We start from the raw sequence: 23221 nt of genomic DNA, 5'->3' as shown, positions 1-23221 counted from the left end.
TTGTGTTTTGTCTCAGAGCTCTCCTAGTTCTGCTCTTGACTTGACCTGCCCAAATAGCAAGTCTTTGAAGCTTTCTGTATTGGGCTTCTTAGAGTAATTGTTTTAGAAAAAGAAAAAAGGATTTAAAAAAAAAAAAAACAAAAAAAAAACGGGCCCTCCTCAGAGATCTAATGGGTTATTGAAATGCTAAGAGACAAAGCAACCAGGGCCATTAAGGAAAGGTCCACAGGGCAGAGAGATCAGCTTTTCTTCAGGATTTGCACATGCGCCTCAGGGCCCTTCCCCTTTCTCTGTTCACCAGAACTCCAAAAATCCTCCGCTTTTATTTTGGAGTTTTTCGTGTTGTTTTTTTTCTATGCCTGTCTCCTCTCTGCTGGGCTGGCTGCTCTCAGATTCTCTGGTGTCTGGTCTCAGTCTATCTATGGTTTGGTTAGGGTTTGGATCAGTAGAATGTGTTTCTGATAAGGGCTGCCACTGCAGTTCTCCCTTCTCCTTCCCGGAGCTGACAGCCCCTCCTCCCACGGGACTGAGCCTGGCAGGGAGGGGCGCGGGTCCCCTGGCCGCAAAAACTTACAGATTTCGCTGATCTCAGCAGTTCCACGTTTTCATGAGTGTTGTATGAAGTATGCCCAAAGTCAGATTGCTCTGTGGTGTCCAGTCCACGCAGTTCCTGGCTTTCTACCTACTTTCCTGGAGGAGTAACTAAAACATACAGCTCACCAGTCTGCCATCTTGCCCTGCCTCTCCATAATCCTCTCTTAAATAGTTTTTTCCCAACAAACACAAAGGAGAAAGAATAGTATTTCAAATACCATGCTTCTCTTGCTCTGCTTTAACACTTATCAACGTGCTGTGATTCTTTTTTTTAAATTCAGTTTTATTGAGACATATTCACATACCATACAGTCATCCAAAGGGTACAATCAGTTGTTCACAGTACCCTTATATAGTTGTGCATTCATCACCACAATCAATTTTTGAACATTTTCATTAACGCAAAAAAAAAAGAATAAAAATTAAAGTAGAAAAGAAGACCCAAAACATCCCATCCCCCCCCATCCCTCCCTATTATTCATTTACTTCTTGTCCCCGTTTTTCTACTTGTCTGTCCATACACTAGATGAAGGGGATGTGAGCCACAAGATTTTCACAGTCACACTGTCACACAGTGTAAGCGATATAGTTATACAGTCATCTTCAAGAATCAAGCCTACTAGGTTGCAGTTCAACGGTTTCAGGTATTTCCTTCTAGCTATGCCAATACACTAAAAACTAAAAAGGGATAGCTATATAAAGCATAAGAATAACTTCCAGAATGTCCTCTCACTCCGTTTGAAATCTATCAGCCACTGAAACTTTATTTTGTTTCATTTCTCTTCCCCCTTTTTGGTTAAGAAGGCTTTCTCAATCCCTCAATACTGGGTCCAGGTTCATCCCTGGAAGTCATGTCCTGTGTTGCCAGGGAGACTTACACTGCTGGAAGTCATGTTCCAGGTCCGGGGGAGGGCAGTGAGTTCATCTGTAGAGTTGATTTAGGGAGAGAGAGGCCACATTTGAGCAAAAAAAGAGGTTCTCTGGGGGTGACTCTTAGGCATAATTATAAGCAGTAACAAGCTTCATAAGGGCAAGCCCCAAGATCAAGGGATTGGCCTACAACAATGGTGGTCCCCAATGCTTGTGAGGATATCCGTAATTCGCCAGGTGGGGAAGTTTAATATTTCCACATTTTCCCAGTCCCTCAAGGGGGCTTTGCAAATACATTTTTATCCTCTGCCCAGATTACTCTGGGATGTATTGGGGCTTCACACTAACCTGTGCAAGCCTACCTGATCTCACTCCCTATTCAAAGTTCCATGTAATTATATAATTATTAATTATGGTATTTGAATGAACTGACCATGCATGTTCAATTATATAGTGTGCTACAGAAAATACAGATTTTGCACCAAATAAACATCCCATCCTTTGGTCTCACACAGAAGTTGAAGTATTAAAACACCATTCCCAGTATAATCACATAGTTATGCATTCACCACCACGATATATATGAGGACATTTCAATTTCTTCCACAAAAAAAGAGGATGAGGAGAAAAAAGAAAAAAAAAAAAAATATATATATATATATATAAACTAAAGTCAGTTCAGTCTACACCACCAACACCAAGAGTTCCAGACCTCTCCCTTACATCCCCCTCTTAAAGACATTTAGCTTTGGTATATTGCCTTTGTTACAAATAATGGAAGGGTATTGCAATGTTACTGTTAACCATAGTCTTTGGTTTACATTGATCATATTTTTTCCCCAATACCATCCCATTTTCAACACCTTGCAAAATTGACATTCATTTGTTCTCCCTCATGTAGAAATGTTTTTATATTTGTATATTTAATCACCATCATTGACCACTCTAGGTTTCACTAAGTTATATAGTTCCAGTCTTTATCTTCTGTCTTTCCTTCTGGGGTCATACCTACCCCTAAGCTTTTTCTTTCAACCATGCTCACAGGCATGTTTGTTTAGTGTACTTACAATATTGTGCTGCCACCACACAGTATTGTGCTATCCATTTCTAGATCTGTACAATCAGTCCTCTTGAACATTCTGTACTCCTTCAGCATCAAATGCCTGATCTCTACCCTCTTTCTGTCTCCTGATACCTTTATTTCTACACTCTTTTCTAAACCTCTCTCTCCTGTCTTTTCCTATCTGTCTGTAGCACTCGCTTAAGTATTTCTTGTAAAGGAGGTCTCCTGTTAACGAACTCTGTCAGTGTCTGTTTGTAAATATTTTAAACTCTCCCTCATTGTTGAAGGACAGTTTTGCCACATATAGGTTTCTTGGTTGGCAGTTTTTCTCTTTCAGTATCTTAAATGTATCATACCACTGCCTTCTTGCCTCTGATGTTTTTGCTGAGACATCCGCACTTAGTCTCATCGAGCTTCCCTTGTGTGTGATGGATTGATTTTCTCCTGATGCTTTCTGAATTATCTCTTGGTCTTTGACATTTGAAAATCAGATTAATAAGTATTTTGGGTAGGTCCATCTGGATCAATTCTGTAGATTTCGGTAAGTCCAAAATATCAATATTTTATTTTATGTTTGAAGTTTTTTGAGTCTTGTTTAAGATATCTTTACCTATCCCAAGATCTTGAAGATTTTCTCCTATACTTTCTTCTAGAAGCTTTATCATTTTGCTTTTTACATTATTTCTATGATTTGTTTCAAGTTACTTGTTTTTCACATGAATAGACAATTGTTCTAACTCCATTTGCTAAAAAGACTATATTTTTTCCCTATGGAATTACCTTGGCATCTTTGTCAGAGGTCTGTTTCTAGACCTAATTCTGTTCCATTGACTTAATGTCTATCTTTTTATCAATCCTACACTTCCTTTATTGCTGTAATTTTATCTTAGGTCTTGAAATAGTAGTTTAAGTCATCCTACTTTGTTCTTTGGTAAATAGATAACAGCTTTCACAGGCCATTTGTATTTCAATCTATATAATGTAGTGATCTTGTCAATTTTTGCAAAAAATCCTGCTGGAATTTTTATTGGGATTGTATTGAATCCATTGATCAATCTGAGGAGAATCAACATTTTAATTTAATTCTTACAATTTTGATTTTTAGATTTATGTTTGAGTGTTTCATTCCATGAACATTATATAGCTCTCCATTTATTTTGGTTTTCTTTTTTTTTAATGCAGTTTTATTGAGATATACTCACACATCATATAATCCATCCAAAGTTTATAATCAGTTTCTCACAGTATCATCATATAGTCGTGCATTCATCAACACAATTCTCAGACATTTTCATTACTTCAAAGTAAAGAAGAAAATTTTTTTAAATATTAAAAATATTAAAAAAAGAAATAAAAAAGAACACCCATACCCTTTATCCCCACCTATTGTTTATATATTTTTGTCATTATTTTATTGCTCATCTACCCATATATTGGGTAAAAGTATACTTTGGTTTTCTTTTAATTTCTGTCTACAGTGTTTTGTAGTTGTCAGTATCTTTTGTTATATTTCTTCCTATCTATTTTTTACTTTGTGGTGTTATTCTAAATGAAATTTTTGAAATTTCATTTTCCAATTGTTTGCTGCTATTATATAAAAATACACTTGGTTTTTGTATATTAACCTTGTATCCTGTGACCTTCCTGTATTCATTTATTACTTCTAATAGTTTGTAGATTCTGTAGGATTTCCTGCATTTTCTACATGTCATCTGCAAATATAGGCCGTTGTACTCCTTCCTCTCTTATCTTTATCTCTATATTTTTATTGCCTTTTTGCAATAGTCAGCACCCATTAAATGTTGAAGAGATGTGATGCGATTAGCTATCCTTACCTTTCCTGATCTAGGGGAAGCAATGCAGCCTTTCACCATTAAGAATGATGATAGCCTTGGGATTTTCACATACGCTATTTATTGGATTAAGTTCCCTTCTAATCCCCATTTGCTGAGAGTGTTTGTCATGACAAATGCTGACTTTTGTAAAGGCTTTTCCTAATATATTGAGATGATCATATGTTTTTATTTTAATTTCTGTTAATAGTTAATGTGCTGAGTACATTAGTTGTTTTTCTAAAATGTTAAGCTAATCTTATGTTCCTGGGATGAATCTACTTAATCATGATATACTATCCTTTTTATCGATAGTTGGTTTTGCTTTGCCACTATTTTGTTAGGAATTTGTGAATTTGTGTTCATGAGAGACATTAGTCGGTCATTTTCTTTTTTGTCATATCTTTATTAGATTTTGGTTTTAGGGTGATGTTGGTCTCATAGAACAAGTTAGAAACTGTTTTCTCCTCCTGCATACTGAAAGAATTTGTTTAAAGATTGGTATTATTTCTTCCTTAAGTGATGAATAGAATTCATAGGTAAAACCTTCTGGGCTTGGAATTTTCTTTTTGGAAGGGTTTTAGTAATGAATTCATTTGCTTTAATACATACAGGGCAATTCAGATTCTCTTTTACATCTTTGAATCATTTTTGTCGAAGTTGTATTCTTCAGTGAATTTGTCCATTTCCTCTAAGAGGTCAAATTTGTTCTCATAAACTTGTTCATAATTTTCTCTTATTATCCATGTCATATCTGTAGGATGTGGAGTGATTACCGCTCTTTAATTCCTAATATTGGTGTTTTATTTTCTCTCATCTACCAGAGTGAGCATTCTAAGAGGCTGAGTTTTTTTTAAAGTAGAGACTTTTATCTAGTCTACTTGTTAAAAGTAAGAAGTAAGGTAAGTGCATTGGGACAGTCATTGTAGAAACTGCCTAGTAAGTAACATTAAAACATTACAGTTGATTTTTTTTTACCTATAGTATACATTATAATGTATTAATTTTTCACATTTTTATTATATTTTAGAATTTTTTAAACTTTTGATAAGTTCATTAAAGAAATTATTAATTTCCTCTAAATGCCAGATTCATAACAATACACTCACAAAAATCTTTGAATAGTTTTGTTTAAACCTTTTTTATATTTTTCAGCATTTCTCTGGCTGCAGAAAAAAATAGTGATATAGATAGACATGCACCATACCAGGGTGTATTGTAATTGAATTTTCACTATGATTTAAACTTGTCTTGAGCCTTTAAATGAAGGGTTAGTTAACATAAATTCAGCCTAGATGTAGTAGCACTGGCTGTAGGAGAAGTACCAGAATATGAACAGCTACAGATTTAGAAAGGAATCACATATCTATAGTTCTTAGAAAAGGGTGGTTGGAAGCACTGCTTTTTTACCACAGGTCGTATGTTCTAACTTTAACCAGTACTACAAAAGTTTCGGCACTTTAGAATCAGAATATGATATGCCTTTTAAGATTCTTTTAATCTCTAACCTCTCTTTTTTCTTGTAGTAATTTATTTGCTGAAGAAACTGAGTTGTTTGTGCTTTTGTCTCCCACATTCTGGCTTTTGCTGATCACATCCCTGTGGTGCAGTTTAATATCTTCCTCTGTATTCTGTATTTAGTGTAAATTGGTATTTGGGCATAGGGGGATCTAGAGACTTGATCAGATTCAGGTTAAAGCATTTTGTTGTTGTTTTATGACTACTCATAATACTTACTAAACTCTTTCTGTAATGCTGGCTCATTTATTTTAATTAATTTTAATTTTAACAGTTTAAAGGGTTTTCTAGAAACTAGATGGTACAGAGGTTACAATCTGAGCTTTAGAGCCTAAGAATCTGGATTCAGGTTTTGATTCATTTTGTAACCTGGGAAAGTCACTGCATCTCTGTTAGGTTCCTTATCTGTGAAATAGGGATGATGATGTCTAGTTCATAGGGTTGTTTTGAGGAAAAAATGAGATAATGCATGGAAAAGAACCTACCACAGAGCCTAGCACATAGTCAGTAGTCAATAAACTTAGTTATTGTTGTCATTATTTTGTGAATTTAGAAATATTCTAAAACAATCTGAAAGGTAGATTGTCTAGATTCATAAATGAGGAAATTAATAGCTACTTTTTTGACTCACTTGAGTTTGTTTAGAAAACAAAAGTAAATAAATAATTTAACTGAGTGGCATAGCACTCAGTGCAAACTGCTGAATTTGGTAACTTTGGTTAATAAGCTTTGGTAATAACCTTAATTCCAAAAGTGACTTTTGCGCATGCTTCAGCTGTTTGTATATATTCATGTTACCTGGCCCTACCTAATGTTGGAAAGTAGGTTCTTTGTTGAATAAAGTGTTTTGTAGCATATTTTGTCTTGAAGTCCACTGAGAAATACTTTTCTTTTTCCTAGGAAGCTTACTGTTAATGTTTTTTTTTTCAGTGTAATGTTCAAGCTCAGAAATGCCTTATGTGGATCGTCAGAATCGCATTTGTGGTTTTCTAGACATTGAAGAAAATGAAAACAGTGGGAAATTTCTTCGACGGTACTTCATACTGGATACCAGAGAAGATAGTTTTGTATGGTACATGGATAATCCACAGGTTTGTAAAATCCAAAGGGCTATCTTTTAAAAGCGTACACAAGTTTTATTTATTAAAGTATTTGACATACTTTATAGTTTTTAGGATTTATCTTCCTAAACAGTATATATTTGGATTTATTTCCATTGGTTACACTTGCCCCACCCTGAACTCCAACACCCACTATCTGAATTTCAGAGGATGAAAGTAAGTTCATTTGATGAAAATGTTTCTATGTATATGTTTTTCCCTTCTTGGGAGAGAAACACTTTCTCTGGTAGAAAATTCTTAAATCCTTTAGATTTAAGGTACTATCTCTTAGGTTTAAGATACTAGGGATTACCATTTTTTAATAAATAAACTACCTTCTCTGCTTGATAATTGTGTGCATATGTAGTCCTTTGATTACAGCTCTGCGGGCAGCCAGGCTCATTAGAGCAGGGATGGGCTGTGGGATGTGCGGGGCATATTCAGAGGCGGGTTTCACGTTGGGGGGGTGGAGTCTGTGTATTAGATTGTGTGTCAGTCACTGCTGTAATGCCATTCATGAACTGAAATGCAATTTGATTTTATTGTTGCCTTGCAAATCACTGGAGTAAATATCATAAATTAAAAGTAGGATTTCAGTTTTAAGATCTATTGAGAGAAGTGACATTAGAGATCATCTGTTCAGTAGATTTAAATTTTATCTATGGAACTCTTTATCTTAAAATAAAAGCTGTTATAAAAGAGTTAAAAATGGAGTTGTATGTTGAGAAAGGATGTGCAAAGCAAGGGATGAATCCCTTGGGAACTTCTAAGCCCACCTTGAAAATCACTGATCTAGTCCAATTAGTGGGCTGCTTCTGCAGGTGAAGAATCTTGCCGGAGAAGAGCAGGGACTTGTAGTAGATTCCATTTTCTTTCACAGAGCAGGAGCTAAATCCTCTGATAACTAGTCTAATATTCTTCACTACCTTATACTGATTTTAGATTAGATAAAATGCATGTATGTGAATGCATTTGTTTATGTAGAATTTGAGCTGTAAGGGAACTTCATATTAATTCAGCTTCCTCCTCAATGCAAGAAAAACGTCTTTCCCTGATCCTCATCTTAATTATCTTTTGAACTACACATTACTAAAAAGCACTGATTACATTTGAGGCAGCTTTAGTTGTTATTTTTTTTCAATGATCTAAAATCTAGTTCCTTGTGTATTTGCTGACTTTGTACGAGACTTTTTTTTTTTTGCTAGGAACTATCTGTTCCTTCTCCCTATCCTTGTAGAATGTGTTGCTGTGCTGGTCTATTCCCTTCTCTCTGGGTGTAACCACCCTTCTGGGTGGTAGTAACCTGGCTCTGCACCCTCAATGATTATCACTTTTATTGACTTGACCAGAGGCAGTGGAAGAAGCAGCAAGTCAGCAGAAATCAAAAACTCGAAGTTACCTTTTTCACGTGTCAGATTCTTCTTTTTAATGACTCCTTCTCTTTATTGTGATACAATCCTTTCCCAAACTCCTCTTCCCAAGCTAGAAGCTAACTTAGGTCCCTCTTGAATCCCTGTGATTACTATTTATTAGATTCTAGTTCCTGGTTTTCCTCAATCTTCTGGTTGTAAGAATACAAGCCATTCCACAATTTTGCCTGTTTTTTCTATTTGCCTATTTGTCTCTCTCTCCACAAGGTCTGTTGACTTACATATGGTTTCTGCTGAATTTTACTTAAAGCTTCTTGATTGCTCTTCCTGTCTTCATACATAATAAGATTCTCTTCCTCAGAATTCCTCCTTTTATCAGTACTTTCTCCTTAATAGAACTAAAAGAAGGTAAGTGCAAAATAAAGTATGTTAATCTCCCTGAATGAAACATAAACTTGGAATTCAAAGGAGCAGTGTGATTATAGCTAGCAAAAGGAGTTGAAGTCATCATGAAGGTGGTAGTATTTGAAATTGACCTAAGGATGGAGAGTATTTTGACCAAGAGGTGGAGAAGTTGGAGGTATTCCAGTGCTCAAAAGAATAGCATGAGCAAAGAAATCAAGTCAAAAAAGCCTGGGGCATATTTGGAGAATAGTTCACTTTGGCTCTAGCGGGAGAAGGGTATATGCTAAGGTTTCCACTCAGCTAGGTCTTTTCCACATGAACTGTTTTGAAGTTCTGTGTTGTAATTAGCACATTGGCTTTTCTGAACGTAAGTGCAGAATTTTACATCTGTTTTAATCATTTTGTTCTTAATAATTTTGTCTCATTTCAACCTATGAGAATCTTTTAAAATCTTGATTCTACCTAGCAGCATATTACCATCAATACTAGCTTTAAGCCAGTTTTAAAAGTAATAATCAAGACTTCTGTATCTTCATTTAAGACATAACAAGAGTGTTGGCCAGGCAGGACTAGGTTTAGAATTCCGTAGCACACCTCTTCAATCTGAGACCTCCTCCAAGTTGAGTGTAAGTGTTCAATCAGCTATAAATCATTTAGCTCATTTAAAAACATTTCTCATGAGACAAACATAAAAACTTTAGTAAAATGTCTTGCTAAGATTATTATATTAAGTTGAACCATGTGAAATGCTGATATTCAACCATTCTGATATACCAAACAATGGTTCATATGCTTCAGTCACGGTGCTTATGTCAAATCAAAGCGCTGTAACATGGTTATACTGATTATAATTACCCTGATAACCAAAGAAAATTAGTTTGGGTCACCTGTTCATAGGGAGCCACTTCTTCCTCTAACCATTGATTTAAAAATGCATTCTAGTGTATTGCTGGGGATGATTTTGGGGCTTCCTGTGATTTGCTTCGGGGGTGGGGTGGGGGGAAGGGAGGGAGGTTAATGGTGGGGAATTAAATAATTAAGTAGCTGTAAAAGGAAGTGACTTTGAAGAGACTTGAAAAAGTATTTGGCAGAATGAGTGTAGGAACTCATAAGTAACAAATGGCTTATTTCCCTTTTTATCTTTAATGCCATATTAGTTTATTATTTCTTGTTCGTTGTCAAAGTAACAAAATTTTGAAATTTAGATTTTTCCAGTTGAACTTGGCAACAGTCATACCGGTCCTTAGAAACTAGGTCTTTTGATCAATTCTTTATCTCCCAGCCACTTAAATTTCCCTGCACGGTGCCATTATTTAATCTGTGATCCTTCATATCATGCTTTGGCGTCTACTTTCTCTTCACCCACAAAGGCTTAGAGCTCTATTTAGTTAGTTAAAATAATAGATTTATGGAAGATTTAAAAGAAAAAAACAATCTTGGATAGAAGCGTAGTAGTGTTTGAAAAAATCGCTTTGATTGTTACAGGATGGTGAAGATGTTTTCACAGTTCATCAGTTCATTTACTTAATAGGAAAAGAGCCCCAAATTAAAAAAAAGAAAAGAAAGGAGACCTGGAAACAAACATTTTGTATAAGAACACAACTAATTATAATTTTATTTTACATAATTTTATGTACGTATTTATTTATAATTTCTGTTGGGAAGGTTGTACATTGTATATAGTTAGACAATAAAATTCAGTTTTACTCTACATGGGAATGAAAGTTTTGAAAAGCTCTTTCACTGTCAAAAATAACCAATTCATGTTTGGGAATCTAGGGAATCTAGGCGTCCATAAAATTAACTGTTTCCTGAGAGCTTATAGAGGTCTGAGAAAGGTACCTCCAAATCATTCATGAGAACAAGCTCATCAGTTTTTAAAAAGATACATTATTATAAAGTCAGTTAAAAGTTGAGCCTATTTAATATCTCCAGCTGAGGTAATTTTCAAAGCCAAAGTTGCTTCAGTTTTACTTCTGAACTCTTCTCCATCTTTTCATTTATAATCTTTATTACTTTCCCCCAGATTCTTTTATCTGATTTTTTTGCCTCTATCTTCCCCCTCTATAATTCATCCAATTTATTATATTACCAAGTCTATTAATGAAGGCACAATTTTGTTTACAGGTTTTCTGCTTAAACACTTTCTTCAGTGGTTTCAAATTCTTGACAGTATAAACTCCATGCTACTTTATTTTGTAATTTAGGTCCTCTGTGATTATATTCCCAGTTTGATTTCTTAACCCACTGTTTTTTACTACAACCCTATATGTATCCTTTATTACAGCCCAACACATCAACGTTCCTATTCCAGTACAGATCTTCTGGGTGTCTTCATCTGCTTTCCTTAGTGTGTCTTTTTTTTTCTGGCTGGAATATTTCTCTTCCAATCTTTGTGTTTCAAAATTCTGCCAATAAAGGTGTGTTTCAAAATTTTGCTAATAAAGGTCCAGTTTAAATTTGTTCCTCTACAGAAATGATTAGCCAGAAATGATTCCCCTTTTCTGAATTCTTTACCCTTAGCCCATTTATGACACAAATCACATCCCAAATTACTTAAGGGAAGGAGAATAAAAATATTTTTTAATGAAAGTGCCCGGTGTGTTCCCTGCATATGATCTAAAGGGTATCAGTATTTTTTTTGGAAAAGAAAAATCTATATAGATTAAAAATGACATAATAAATACTAGACCATTTAAATGGAGAAAATCCAACCCATATTTTAAGGCATATTTGATGAAGTAAAATTCTAATACAAAAAATTAAAATGCAGCAGAATAATTATGACTATAGTCTTGAAATTTCTTAAAATTGTATTTATCATATGTGTCTCTAAATATTTTTTTCCCGTTGCTTTCAGGAACTCAGTCTGATCTTGTTTATGGCTTTTTAAGTTCTTTAAAAGGAAAAAAATAGTTTAGCCATAATGATAAAAATAGCCTTTTAATTGTAGAGTGCACTATGGTGGAACAGAGTAGGGTTCAGTTTTTTTCCGAGTTGTCATCTTGGTTGCTGTCAGACCTAGTAAATAGTCTACTATTACAGACCCAGTAAATGTTTGAGAAACTGCAAGTGTTGATTTGTAAAATGTGATATTAAAAAACCTAATTTCTTAACATTTTTAGTGTCTGTTGAACATTATAATATAAAACAAATTCATAATGTTGGATATTAACTATTAATAATTTGTTTCCAGAACCTACCTTCTGGATCATCACGTGTTGGAGCCATTAAACTTACCTACATTTCAAAGGTATTCTTTATATATTGTCTTATATTCATGCATGAATTAAAATTCCTCAGACTAGGAGTGTGAGTAGAAAGAGCAATTTCCTATTTATGTCATTTAATGATAATGTTCAGGTTTCATATCATGCTGAAAATAGCACCTGATTTACCATGTTGAGGAAGTTCTTTAAACTGGTAAAATTAGAAAGACTATGAGGACAATTTACAGGAGTAGCAAATTCCAAAAATTAATATGAACTTTTATGGCTGGGTACATGAATATCAGAAAGGGAGGAATCAGTTAACACCTAGGTTCTACCTTGGGGTAGTGTGGAGAAGAGTTATTGAAGTCTCTTTCCAATTTTTAAATCTTATTATCATTGATATTTTGTTTATGGTTTATTTTGAGGAAAATATGAACTGTCTTCATGTTGAAAAGGATGATTTTCCCCTTTTTTTATTTTTTCTTTTTCCTTTGTTTTCTTGTTTGTTGATCTGTTTTTCTGTTATTTTTGCAGTACTATTATGATTTTCAAAACCTTAGGTTTGATGTTGGTAAGGGAGCTTTTTCCTTATTTTCTTCCATAAGGGTTTTGGGAACTGAGACAGAGATACTGAACATTTTTTTTTCCTGTCGATTTTTTGTGTGTTTTACACAAAAGCAGTAAAAGTTTGTGGATGAATTAAAATATGAGATGTAAATAATACTATAATAATAATAGTATGCATGTGCATACTGTTATTCATATATTGGGTTTGACCTATATTGGTGTAGATTAAATGTCGCAAAGGTAGATCACTTCAATAGACCAATTTACAAGTGTGCCTCTGTTTAAAAGACACACATTTTTATAAATAAAATACTTTATCAGTGTCTTAATATGTAGTTATTGATTATCACTGACAAAAAGAAGTAGGCCTTGGACAAGAAGGATTACATATTTAAAGGGAAACATTTTCTGTTAAGGACATATTACATAAATTTTCAGAAAATAAGTATTAAGTATACTTCAGGTATTCCTGTAAATCAAAGCATTTAAAAACACTTCAGAGTACCTTGCAGCTTAACTTCTCTAGGGACTATTATCAGGAAACATAGAATTTCACTGTAAAATAAATTTTAGACTCTCAGTTTTCTTGTATCTTGTATGTAAATATTTTGCCAAGCATTTTAAACTCTCAATGAAATGATGTGGAAAGGCCTATTTTATTCAAATAGGCAATGAGGGACAGGGCCCATCTACCTGTATCTTTTTATGAATTGCTCTTTGCCTGGTCTTTTTAAAAAATGGGGATTTCCTTCTTAAAATAAAGTGTTAGCTCAGTAAAGCAGAGAGGCTGACTGGCCAGCTGCTTTCCCCTCTTCCATACTCCCCTTTAAATATATATATAACCTCTTCTCTGAATGAGGTTCTCTTAACTTTTATCTCTGTCCTACAGCTTACTGAAGTGTGAGTTTTACATTTGTATGATACTTTAGACATGCCACTTTTTTTCCTGGAATTTGCTCCTGAACAAACTTCAGTGTGACTCAGAACCCTAGACTTAGAATTTCTTGTTTAAGGTAAAACATAGATGCTACAATTAGGAATTTGAACACTGGGCAGCAGCATGGCCATAGTCTTGAGTGGGCTTCTGAGAGAGCTACTTTCTTTAAAGGGATAGCAGCAAGCAGGTGCAGGTAGTTGCTTCAGCTTTGAAAATGAACCAGGTGCTACATTTAACAAAGTGACCTTATTATTCTGGGGTATTATTACAGGAGGGGATCAGGATGCCATTCAGATTTCCTCATGGCAGAAAATGCCTTCTGGACTTTTAGACCTTAAATACACAGTCTCCCCTTCTCTCAGTCTTCTATAGGTCACAATTTAGAAATACGCACTTTGAGAAAAATTCATAGGTGTCTGTAGAATATTCATTGAGGATATTTTTAAAATTATGTTTAACTAAAAATATGTGTATGTGTGATATACAAAGGCTTCTCCTTCCCATTTCCTTTGGGGAAAAAAAAACAACAACAAATTTGTCCAAAGAAACATGGAGGCATCATTTGTTTTAAACATCTTACAGTGAAGATTTGGATCCAATATTTAATTTGTAGTCCTTTCTCAATAGCCTTTAAAGTTTAACTTTAAATCTATATGGCAAATGTGTATTATTATTGGGAAATTATACGTGTGGAAGTTTACACAAATAAGTGGCTGTCATAGTGAGCAACTAATCTCTTTTTCTTATTAGGTTAGCGATGCAACTAAGCTAAGGCCAAAGGCAGAGTTCTGTTTTGGTAAGTAACCATATTTCTTATGTTAGTTTAGTAATTTTAAGTTATACTGGTATAATTACATCATAGTTGTTCTAGTTTGCTAGTGCTGCCAGAATGCAAAACACCAGTAATGGATTGGCTTTTATAAAAGTGGGTTTATTTGGTTACACAGATACAGTCTTAAGGCCATAAAGTGTCCAAGGTAACACATCAGCAATCGGGTACCTTCACTGGAGGATGGCCAATGGTGTCTGGAAAACCTCTGTTAGCTGGGAAGGCATGTGGCTGGCATCTGCTCCAAAGTTCTGGTTTCAAAATGGCTTTCTCCTAGGACATTCCTCTCTAGGCTGCAGTTCCTCAAAAATGTCACTCTTAGTTGCACTTGGGGTATTTGTCCTCTCTCAGCTTCTCCGGAGCAAGAGTCTGCTTTTAGCAGCCGTCTTCAAACTCTCTCTCATCTGCAGTTCCTGTGCTTTCTTCAAAGCATCCCTCTTGGCTGTAACTCTTCTTCAAAATGTCACTCACAGCTGCACTGAGTGCCCTCTGCCCGTCAGCTCATTTATATGGCTCCACTGATCAAGGCCCACCCTAAATGGGTGGGGCCATTCCCCATGGAAATATCCAATCAGAGTCATCACCCACAGCTGGGTGGGGCACATCTCCAAAGAAACATTCAAAGAAATCTAATCAAAACTGATAAGTCTGCCCACACAAGATTACATCAAAGATAATGGCATTTGGGGGACACAGTACATTCAAACTGGCACAATAGTGTTTGCTCTTAATAGCTGTTCTTTATGTTCATGAATTTTATTTGTATCTGATGTATATTCCACTGTTACTTGATAAAATTCCAGTGGCCCCTGTATTTCATTTACTTTATAACTCCCATTTAAATATGCATAGTGAGAGCTCAGAAATGTCGATCACCTTGGCAAGTTAGGTTGAATTTAAGTTTAGAAATTTAAATACTAACAAATATACCAGGTATTTCAGTTTCTTGGCTGCTAAAACAAATACCATATAATGGGTTGGCTTAACAACAGGAATTTCAGAAGTTAGAAGGAAGGCTTGCTTCCTCCTGGGATCAGTGTCTTCTGCTGACCCGCAGTCTTTGGGCTTCCTTGACTTTTCTAACACATGGTAATGCACATGGTGGTATCTTCTTTCTTCCACATTCCTTTGACATCCAGCTTCTGGTTGCTTCCCCTGGCTTCTCTCTCCCTGTCTAAATTTCATTTTGAGTCCTGTTTATAAGGACTCCAGTGATATGGTTTAAAGCCCAACCTGACTCACTTAGACCACACCTTAACTGAAGTACGTCATCCTCTGTTTACAATGGGTCCTACCCATGGGACCTGGAATTGGGAACTGAATATGCCTTTTGTGGGGGGCTTGATTCAGTCCCCGACACCATGTATTTTCCAAGGAACCTCACTTCTTGTTTCAGACTCGTAAATAAGGGGGCCACCACCATTTGAGACATTGGGTTTCCTTTGCTGTATTTTCTTTTTTTTTTTTTTTTAATTTTTATTGGGATTGTTCAGATGCCATACAATTATCCAGAGATCCAAAGTGTACAATCAGTTGCCCTTGGTACCCTCATACAGCTGTGCATCCATCACCGCGCTTAATTTTTGTTCAATTTTTAGAAACTTTTCATTACTCCAGACAAGAAATAAAGTGAAAGATGTAAAAAGAAAAAAAAAGAAAAGGAAACTCAAATCCTCCCAGATCCCTAACCAACCCCGCTCAGTTGTTGACTCGTAGTGTTGGTATAGATGTTTGTTACTGTTTATGAAAGAATGTTGAAATACTACTAACTGTAGTATATAGTTTGCAATAGGAATATATTTCTTCCCTATATGCCCCTCTATTATTAACTTCTAGTTGTATTGTCATACACTTGTTCTGGTTCAAGAATATTAGAAGAGTTTTCTAATATTTGTATAGTTAATCATGGACATTGCCCACCATAGGATTCAGTTTTATACATTCCCATCTTTTGACCTCCATCTTTCCTTCTGGTGACACATATGACTCTGAGCTTCCCCTTTCCACCTCATTCACGCACCATTTGGCACTGTTAGTTATTCTCACATCTTGCTACTGACACCTCTGTTCATTTCCAAACATTTAAGTTCATCCTAGTTGAACATTCTGCTCATACTAAGCAACCACTCCCCATTCTTAAGCCTCGTCCTATATTTTGGTACCTTATATTTCATGTCTATGAGTTTACATATTATAATTAGTTCTTATCAGTGAGACCCTGCAATATTTGTCCTTATGTGTCTGGCTTATTTCACTCAGTATATTGCCCTTGAGGTTTTGTCATCAATCCATTTTTTTTTAAGATGGTTTTGTTCACACACCATACATTCCATACTAAGTAAACAATCGATGGTTCTCTGTATGGTCACATATTTATGTGTTCATCACCTTCACCACTGTCTATATAAGGGCATCTGCATTTCTTCTACAAGGCAGGAGGGAGAGTCAAAGAAGGTAAAGAGGCAAAAGAAAGAGGAAAAAAAATGACAGCTAGGAAGTAGCAAAAGGAAAAGTAACCTTAAATCAAAGTAGAGTAAAGAGTCAGATAACACCACCAATGTCAAGTATCTAACATGCCTCCCCTATCCCCCCTCTTATCTGCATTTACCTTGGCATATCGCCTTTGTTACATTAAAGGAAGCATAATACAATGATTCTGTTAGTTACAGTCTCTAGTTTACGTTGATTGTATCCCTCCCCCAATGCCTCCCCATTTTTAACACCTTGCAAGGTTGACATTTGCTTGTTCTGCCTCGTAAAAGAACATATTTGTACATTTTATCACAATTGTTGAAAACTGTCAATTTCACCAAGTTACACAGTCCCATTCTTTATCTTTTCCTCCTTTCTTCTGGTGTCCCACATGCTCCCAACCTTCCTCTCTCAACCGTATTCATAGTTAATTGTTCAGTGTACTTACATTGCTGTGCTACCATCTCCCAAAATTGTGTTGCAAACCATGCACTCCTGTCTTCTCCTATCACTCTGTAGTGCTCTCTTTAGTATTTCCTGTAGGGCAGGTGTCTTGTTCACAAAGTCTCTCATTGTCTGTCGGAAAATATTTTGAGCTCTCCCTCATATTTGAAGGACAGCTTTGCTGGATATAGGATTCTTGGTTGGCAGTTTTTCTCTTTCAGTATCTTAAATATATCACACCACTTCCTTCTTGCCTCCATGGTTTCTGCTGAGAGATCCATATATACCTTATTAAGCTTCCTTTGGATGTGATGGATTGCTTCTCTCTTGCTGCTTTCAGGATTCTCTCTTTGTCTTTGACATTTGATAATCTGATTATTAAGTGTCATGGCGTAGGCCTATTCAGATCTATTCTGTTTGGAGTACGCTGCACTTCTTGGATCTGTAATTTTATGTCTTTCATAAGAGATGGGAAATTTTCATTGAGTATTTCCTCTAGTATTGCCTCTGCCCCTTTTCCCTTCTCTTCTCCTTCTGGGACACCAATGATATGTACATTCTTGTTCTTTGTTTCATCTTTAAGTTCCCGGAGATGTTGCTCATATTTTTTCATTCTTTTCTCCATCTGCTCCTTTGTGTGTAGGCTTTCAGGTGTTTTGTTCTCCAGTTCTTGAGTGTTTTCTTCTGCCTTTTGAGATCTGCTGTTGTATGTTTCCATTGTGTCTTTCATCTCTTGTGTTGTGCCTTTCATTTCCATAGATTCTACTAGTTGCTTTTTTGAACTCTGGATTTCTGCCTTATGTATGCCCAGTGTTTTCTTTACAGCCTCTATCTCTTTTGCAAAATATTCTCTAAACTTTTTGAACTGATTTAGCATTAGTTGTTTGAATTCCTGTATCTCAGTTGAAGTGTACGTTTGTTCTTTTGACTGGGCTGTAGCTTCGTTTTTCTTAGTGTAGGTTGTAGTTTTCTGTTGTCTAGGCGTCTGACCTCCTAGGCCACCCCAATCAGGTTTTCCCAGACGAGAACAGGCTCAGGTCACAGGAGGAAATATTCAGTATCTGGTTTCCCTGATGGTTTTCTTAGAGGACTGACACACCCTGTGCTTTTCTGCCTGTGAGGTGCACCTGTCAGTGTGTCACTGCCTGTGTAAGAGGGTGTGGCCTGTGGCTCTCCTCCCCTAGGCTTTGGGATCTGGTTCCAGAAAGGTGGGCAGTAGAGCTGGGCCCCTCCCTTTCCTCTTGGGAAGCTATGCCCCCTCCAGAAAGGTTATCTGCATATCAATAAGTTCTTTGTTTCTCTGACTCTGCTGATCAAAGTGTTTTAATTTTAAAATGGCTGAGGCTGTCTTTACTGCAAAGTGCTGTGGGCTGAAAACGGCTGAGGTTTTCTCCACAGAGAGAGAAAGGGACAGAAAACTCCCAGGTTCACCCCTTAGCCAGAGGTAGCACCTGATCCTCTGGGCTCCCCGTCCTGAGACAGATATGTCCCCCAACTCTCCCAAGGTCAGTTGTCACCAAAAGCCTCTGTCTGCTTGTTGAGGATTCGATTCGCTGTGTGTATTGAGCAGTTAACATTAAAACCCCAGCTGGAGCTGGGCTGAGAGAGTGCTGCCCATGAGGGAGGGGCTCTTGGCTCTCGGCTCTCAGAGTGGGTCTGCAGTTTTACTTATAGATTTTATGCTGCGATCTCTGGCATTCCTCCCAATTCAGGTTGGTGGATGATGAGTGGACAGTCACGTTTGTCTCCCCACAGATATTCCAGGTTTACTAGTTTTTTGGTTATTTATGAATTGTTCCAGTGGGGGACTAACAGTCTTCCACTCCTCTCTATGCCACCATCTTAGCTCCTCTGCTGTATTTTCTTGCATTGCTTTATTTTAAGATTTGATTTCAAATAACTGGTCACCAGTGAATAAATCCTGTTAGAAATATTTTCCCTTGGGGTTAACTGCTACGATAAAAGGCCTCATGACTGCAATTTGTGGATAAGAAAATTGTTCTATAGTTCTTGTAGTATGGATCGCATAATTTACTTACGATTCTGATAGTTGCGTGTGTGTGTGTGTCAAATGATCTTATTCCTCCCCCACCAACTGATGATGGAGAGTTTATGTTTTTAAAACATTAAATACAATAATTTTTTATTATTTGCTTTCTTGTATTCTTTTGCCTTTTATTTGTTGAGGAAACTTGATAAGCCACAAATGAGGGCTTAGCTGATATGCTAATTCTTAGGTGCAATAATAGTACAAAAATGATAGTTTGCTAGCATTTGTAGAGTGGGTGACTTCTGGAAGTAATCCATTTGGTCTGCCATGCCGTGAGTGCCTTTAGTGACCAGCTTTTGATAACATGAGGAAAAAGGAAAAGAAATCAAGAGCAGCTTCACATGCAACTAAAATATCTTCACTGTATGTTCACCATAATATGTGTAATGGTTTTCATAAGATTTGGGGAAATTATCTTTTAATCAAAGTTTTACAAAGAAGCATTTTGCATGTACAAACCTATTAAAACCATGATTATAAGAAAGCAATGCTCCAAACCGAATTATCAATTCTCCCATTCTCTGCCTCAATTGCTTATCAGTCAAATTTCTATTAGAAGAGAGGTATAAAGAAAAATAATATGACTCTCATAGAAATTTTTAAAAGGATTCCTGTGGTATGGAAAACTGAAGGTCAGGGATAGCATTTGAACCTCTTCCTTCCACCTTTCCATGATGTTTCCTTAGTGAGTTCCTTATCGCTAGAAGTAGTCAAACAGGTATTGACCTGCCCCTTGTGTTTCATAGAGTGGGTTCAAGCTGAAGGTGAGTGATTGTAATACTTAAACCTTAAGGTCCTTTCCAACCGTGATTATCTTCATATATTATCAGTTAAGTCTCATATTTTCCATTTCCAGTTAGAGTTTTAGAATTTGAAATCTTCTGCTTAAATTATTTTAGAAGAGAATTTTTTCCCATGAGATTGTGCATAATTTTGGTCTTTAATTATTGAAATTTAGGCATTTGCATATTTATTTTGTTATTTGTATATAATTTATTTCATGTTTGTGTGTGTGTGTGGTTTTTTACTTTTAATTTTATTTTATTGTCTATTCATTAGAGAAGTTGGAGAGTTTGAATGACACCTTGGAAATGATTTGACTTAGTTTTCATGGCTATCTCTGTGTGTCTTGGAGCCCATACTACAGTGGGTAAAACTGAAATGATGATCTGGAAGGGCCAGTATTTTCAAGTTGGGAAATAGAGATGAGTTTGGAAATGTAGGTTGGAGCCAGATGTGGAAAGAGCTTTAATTAATTTATTTATTCATCAAACATTCACTGAGTACCTTCTCTGTGTCAGGCGGGGTAGTGATTCTGTGGATACAGAGGTGATAGTCTCTGCTTTTAGGGAGCTTCTAGGCTCCTGGCGTAGTCAGATGAGAGAACGGATTACTGTGTAGTGTGGTAGGCCCCATGTTGGAATTCTAGCCAGGTGGCTGTGGGATGGTGGGGGAAAGGCAGGGAACTCAGACTGCAGGGCCATCACTTCCCAAAAGAGGGGCAATGCCAGGCTACCAAAGACTTCAGTTCTGGGGCCCACAGAATAATCCTGTTCTCATTCGTGTGCATTGAGAGAGGTATGAAAGGAAGATCATCTGAATGTCAAGGCAGTTGATTTCTGGGAGCTGGGATTTCAGATAATTAAAAATGTTTTGAAAAATAATACAGAAAATCACAAGAAACCACACAAATGTATAACTTAATGAATATTCTGAGGTAGAAATCCTGTAACCACCATCCAGGGAAGAAATAATACTCAATCCTTCCACATCTCCCACTCCTAAGCCTCTTTCCTCTGTTCCATCCCAGTCATAACCTTCTTCCTCTGCCTATGTGTAACTTTTCCTCCCTATCTCCTTTCAAATTGCCTAAGAACAGGGAGAAGAAGAAACACAAACTGTCTTTGATGAAACTGGCAGGTGTCAGTAACCCAGAAGTGCAATGCATGAAGATGGAGAGTAAATGTAGGAAAATGGTAAACAGCTTAGCAGAGTAGAGGAAAAGAGCAGTGAAAAGCTATTTCAGTGCCCTGTCCCCATGCCAACTCTTGGGAGTCTTAGGAACTAGAGATATACTTTCTGGAGAAGCAGTAGTGAGGAGGCACCGAAAGCACGGACTTTGTATGTCTATAAAGAAACAATCTCTAATCCCTGCCTGGATCTGGCTTTGTCAGGCAACCACCCTTCCCCCATCCCTGCAGGAAATGGGAGGTGTAATGACTCCAGAAATAGAATCAGTGAGGTTCTATACTTGGGGACACTAGTCCCAGAGAAGAGAAGGAACAAAAATTCCTTCTGAATTTTCTTCCTGAAAATAGGAGAAGTAAATGAAAATCTGCACACCAAATGCAAACCTTTCCCTACGTCCAGCACCAGAGCACTGGGCAGCCAGGTTTAGGTTGGGGGTTTAGGGGATAATTGAAAATATGAATACCTCAGAGAAAAGACCTATGGGTACTGACACTTGGGGATCTGTACTTTAAAAGTTTGCCCTACAGTGAAGTCCACTAGTTGACAATCCTCCATGTGACTCAGAGAGTTTCTGGTCACTGTTTTAGTGCGTTTTGAAACAAGAATAGAAAGCCAAGGATTCTGTGACATTTGAGGAGTGGGAACTATCAGATAGGAAAAGGAATGGAAGACAGTGCAGAACTCTGAAGAAAATTTCAGAAACTGTAATTAAAATATGCAGTTAAGTTATTGCATCCATGAAACTGGAACAAGATGCTTCTAAAAAAAAGAAGCATTCTGAGATAAAGAGAAAGTTCTTGGAAATTACATACATGATAGCTGAAATAAAAATTTCGGTAATGAGTTTGGAGGATATGTCTAAACATAGAAAGTGCAAAGAAATAAATAATGAAATTAGAAGTTCCACCAAGGAAGTCCAACATCTGACTGAATAAAGGAGAGGAAGAATAGAGAGAAGGGAAAAAATAGGGTAGAAAGTTAACAAGGACATATGATAAAGTTCCTCATAACTACAAGGCATGTTCTCCAAATTTAAAGTTCCAGCTAGGGCCAGTCAAGGCATATCATCATAAAATTTTAGAATGTAAGCCATATAGAGACTATCCTGACAGTTTCCAGAAGGGAAAATGGGATTACAGACAAAGGATCAGGTATCAAAATGGCATTGCACTTCTCAGTAGCAACTCTGGATGCAAAAAGACAACAGAACAGTGCTTTCAAAATTCTGAGGAAATGTAATTTCCAATCAGAGTCCTATACCGAACCAAACCATGAAGTCTGAGGAAGGACGTCAGACATCAAAGTCTGAAACGATTATCATTTGCTCACATTTCTCAAAAAGTTACTAAAGAATATGGAAGAAAACTCAAGAAAGAGGAAGACATGGGATCCTGGAAACAGGATCCACAGAACAGGCAGGTGAAGACAATTATTAGGATGCTAGCTAGGGATAGCTTCAGGATGGTTTCTATGTAGCAGGTCCAAGGAAGAATCAGTCCAATGAGGAGACTGGAGGGCTCCAGGAGGGATATCTACAGGGAAAAATTAATACTTGTAGGTTATCTGACACCTTTGGTCATGTGGAAAAAATTATATTGAGATGTATGTTGCAGGGTTGTTGGAGGGTATAGGTTGACTTAGCCAGATATGCAAGGAAAATTAAGCAATTGGGAAAAAAAGAAACAAAGTAGTATTACCTTTGGTGGAAAAACATGTTACATAAGAAAGACATTTTGATTTTATACATGACTTGGTTCAGCCATGGAAAATATTTATATACTTATAATGCTGTATACTGATATGGATTTCAAAAAAATTACCTTGGGAGGATGAAGAGGTAGGCATTATTTCTTGGCAAAAGGAGACACTGAAAATTTTTATCTGCCATAATAGGAAAATCGTTGAAGAATATGTAAAATCAGCATATCAAAAGAGTACTGTATGCACATTATTTAGAAATATGGAAGGAGATTTCTACATTTCCATA

General features: G+C 36.4%; 1 protein-coding gene across 4 annotated transcripts in view; it reads left to right on the top strand.

Annotated features, from left to right (window-relative positions):
* The window catches only part of PLEKHA1 (pleckstrin homology domain containing A1), an 82949-nt gene that overhangs the window by 24830 nt on the left and 34898 nt on the right, over window positions 1-23221 (top strand). For 3 of the 4 annotated variants that reach the window (XM_037804751.1, XM_037804752.1, XM_037804750.1), the window contains exons 2-4: window positions 6808-6968; window positions 11949-12005; window positions 14219-14264. In XM_037804751.1, coding sequence (XP_037660679.1) covers window positions 6828-6968; window positions 11949-12005; window positions 14219-14264 — 244 coding nt within the window. In that variant the 5' untranslated portion in view covers window positions 6808-6827. Of the gene's footprint in view, window positions 1-6807; window positions 6969-11948; window positions 12006-14218; window positions 14265-23221 lie in introns of those variants that run through there. The other variant, XM_037804753.1, reaches the window with a different exon arrangement.

Source organism: Choloepus didactylus, chromosome 15, assembly GCF_015220235.1.
Source record: "Choloepus didactylus isolate mChoDid1 chromosome 15, mChoDid1.pri, whole genome shotgun sequence".
Taxonomy (NCBI): Eukaryota; Metazoa; Chordata; class Mammalia; order Pilosa; family Megalonychidae; genus Choloepus; species Choloepus didactylus.
The sequence above is the reverse complement of the archived record's forward strand: the minus strand, read 5'-3'. Positions and strand labels throughout refer to the sequence as shown.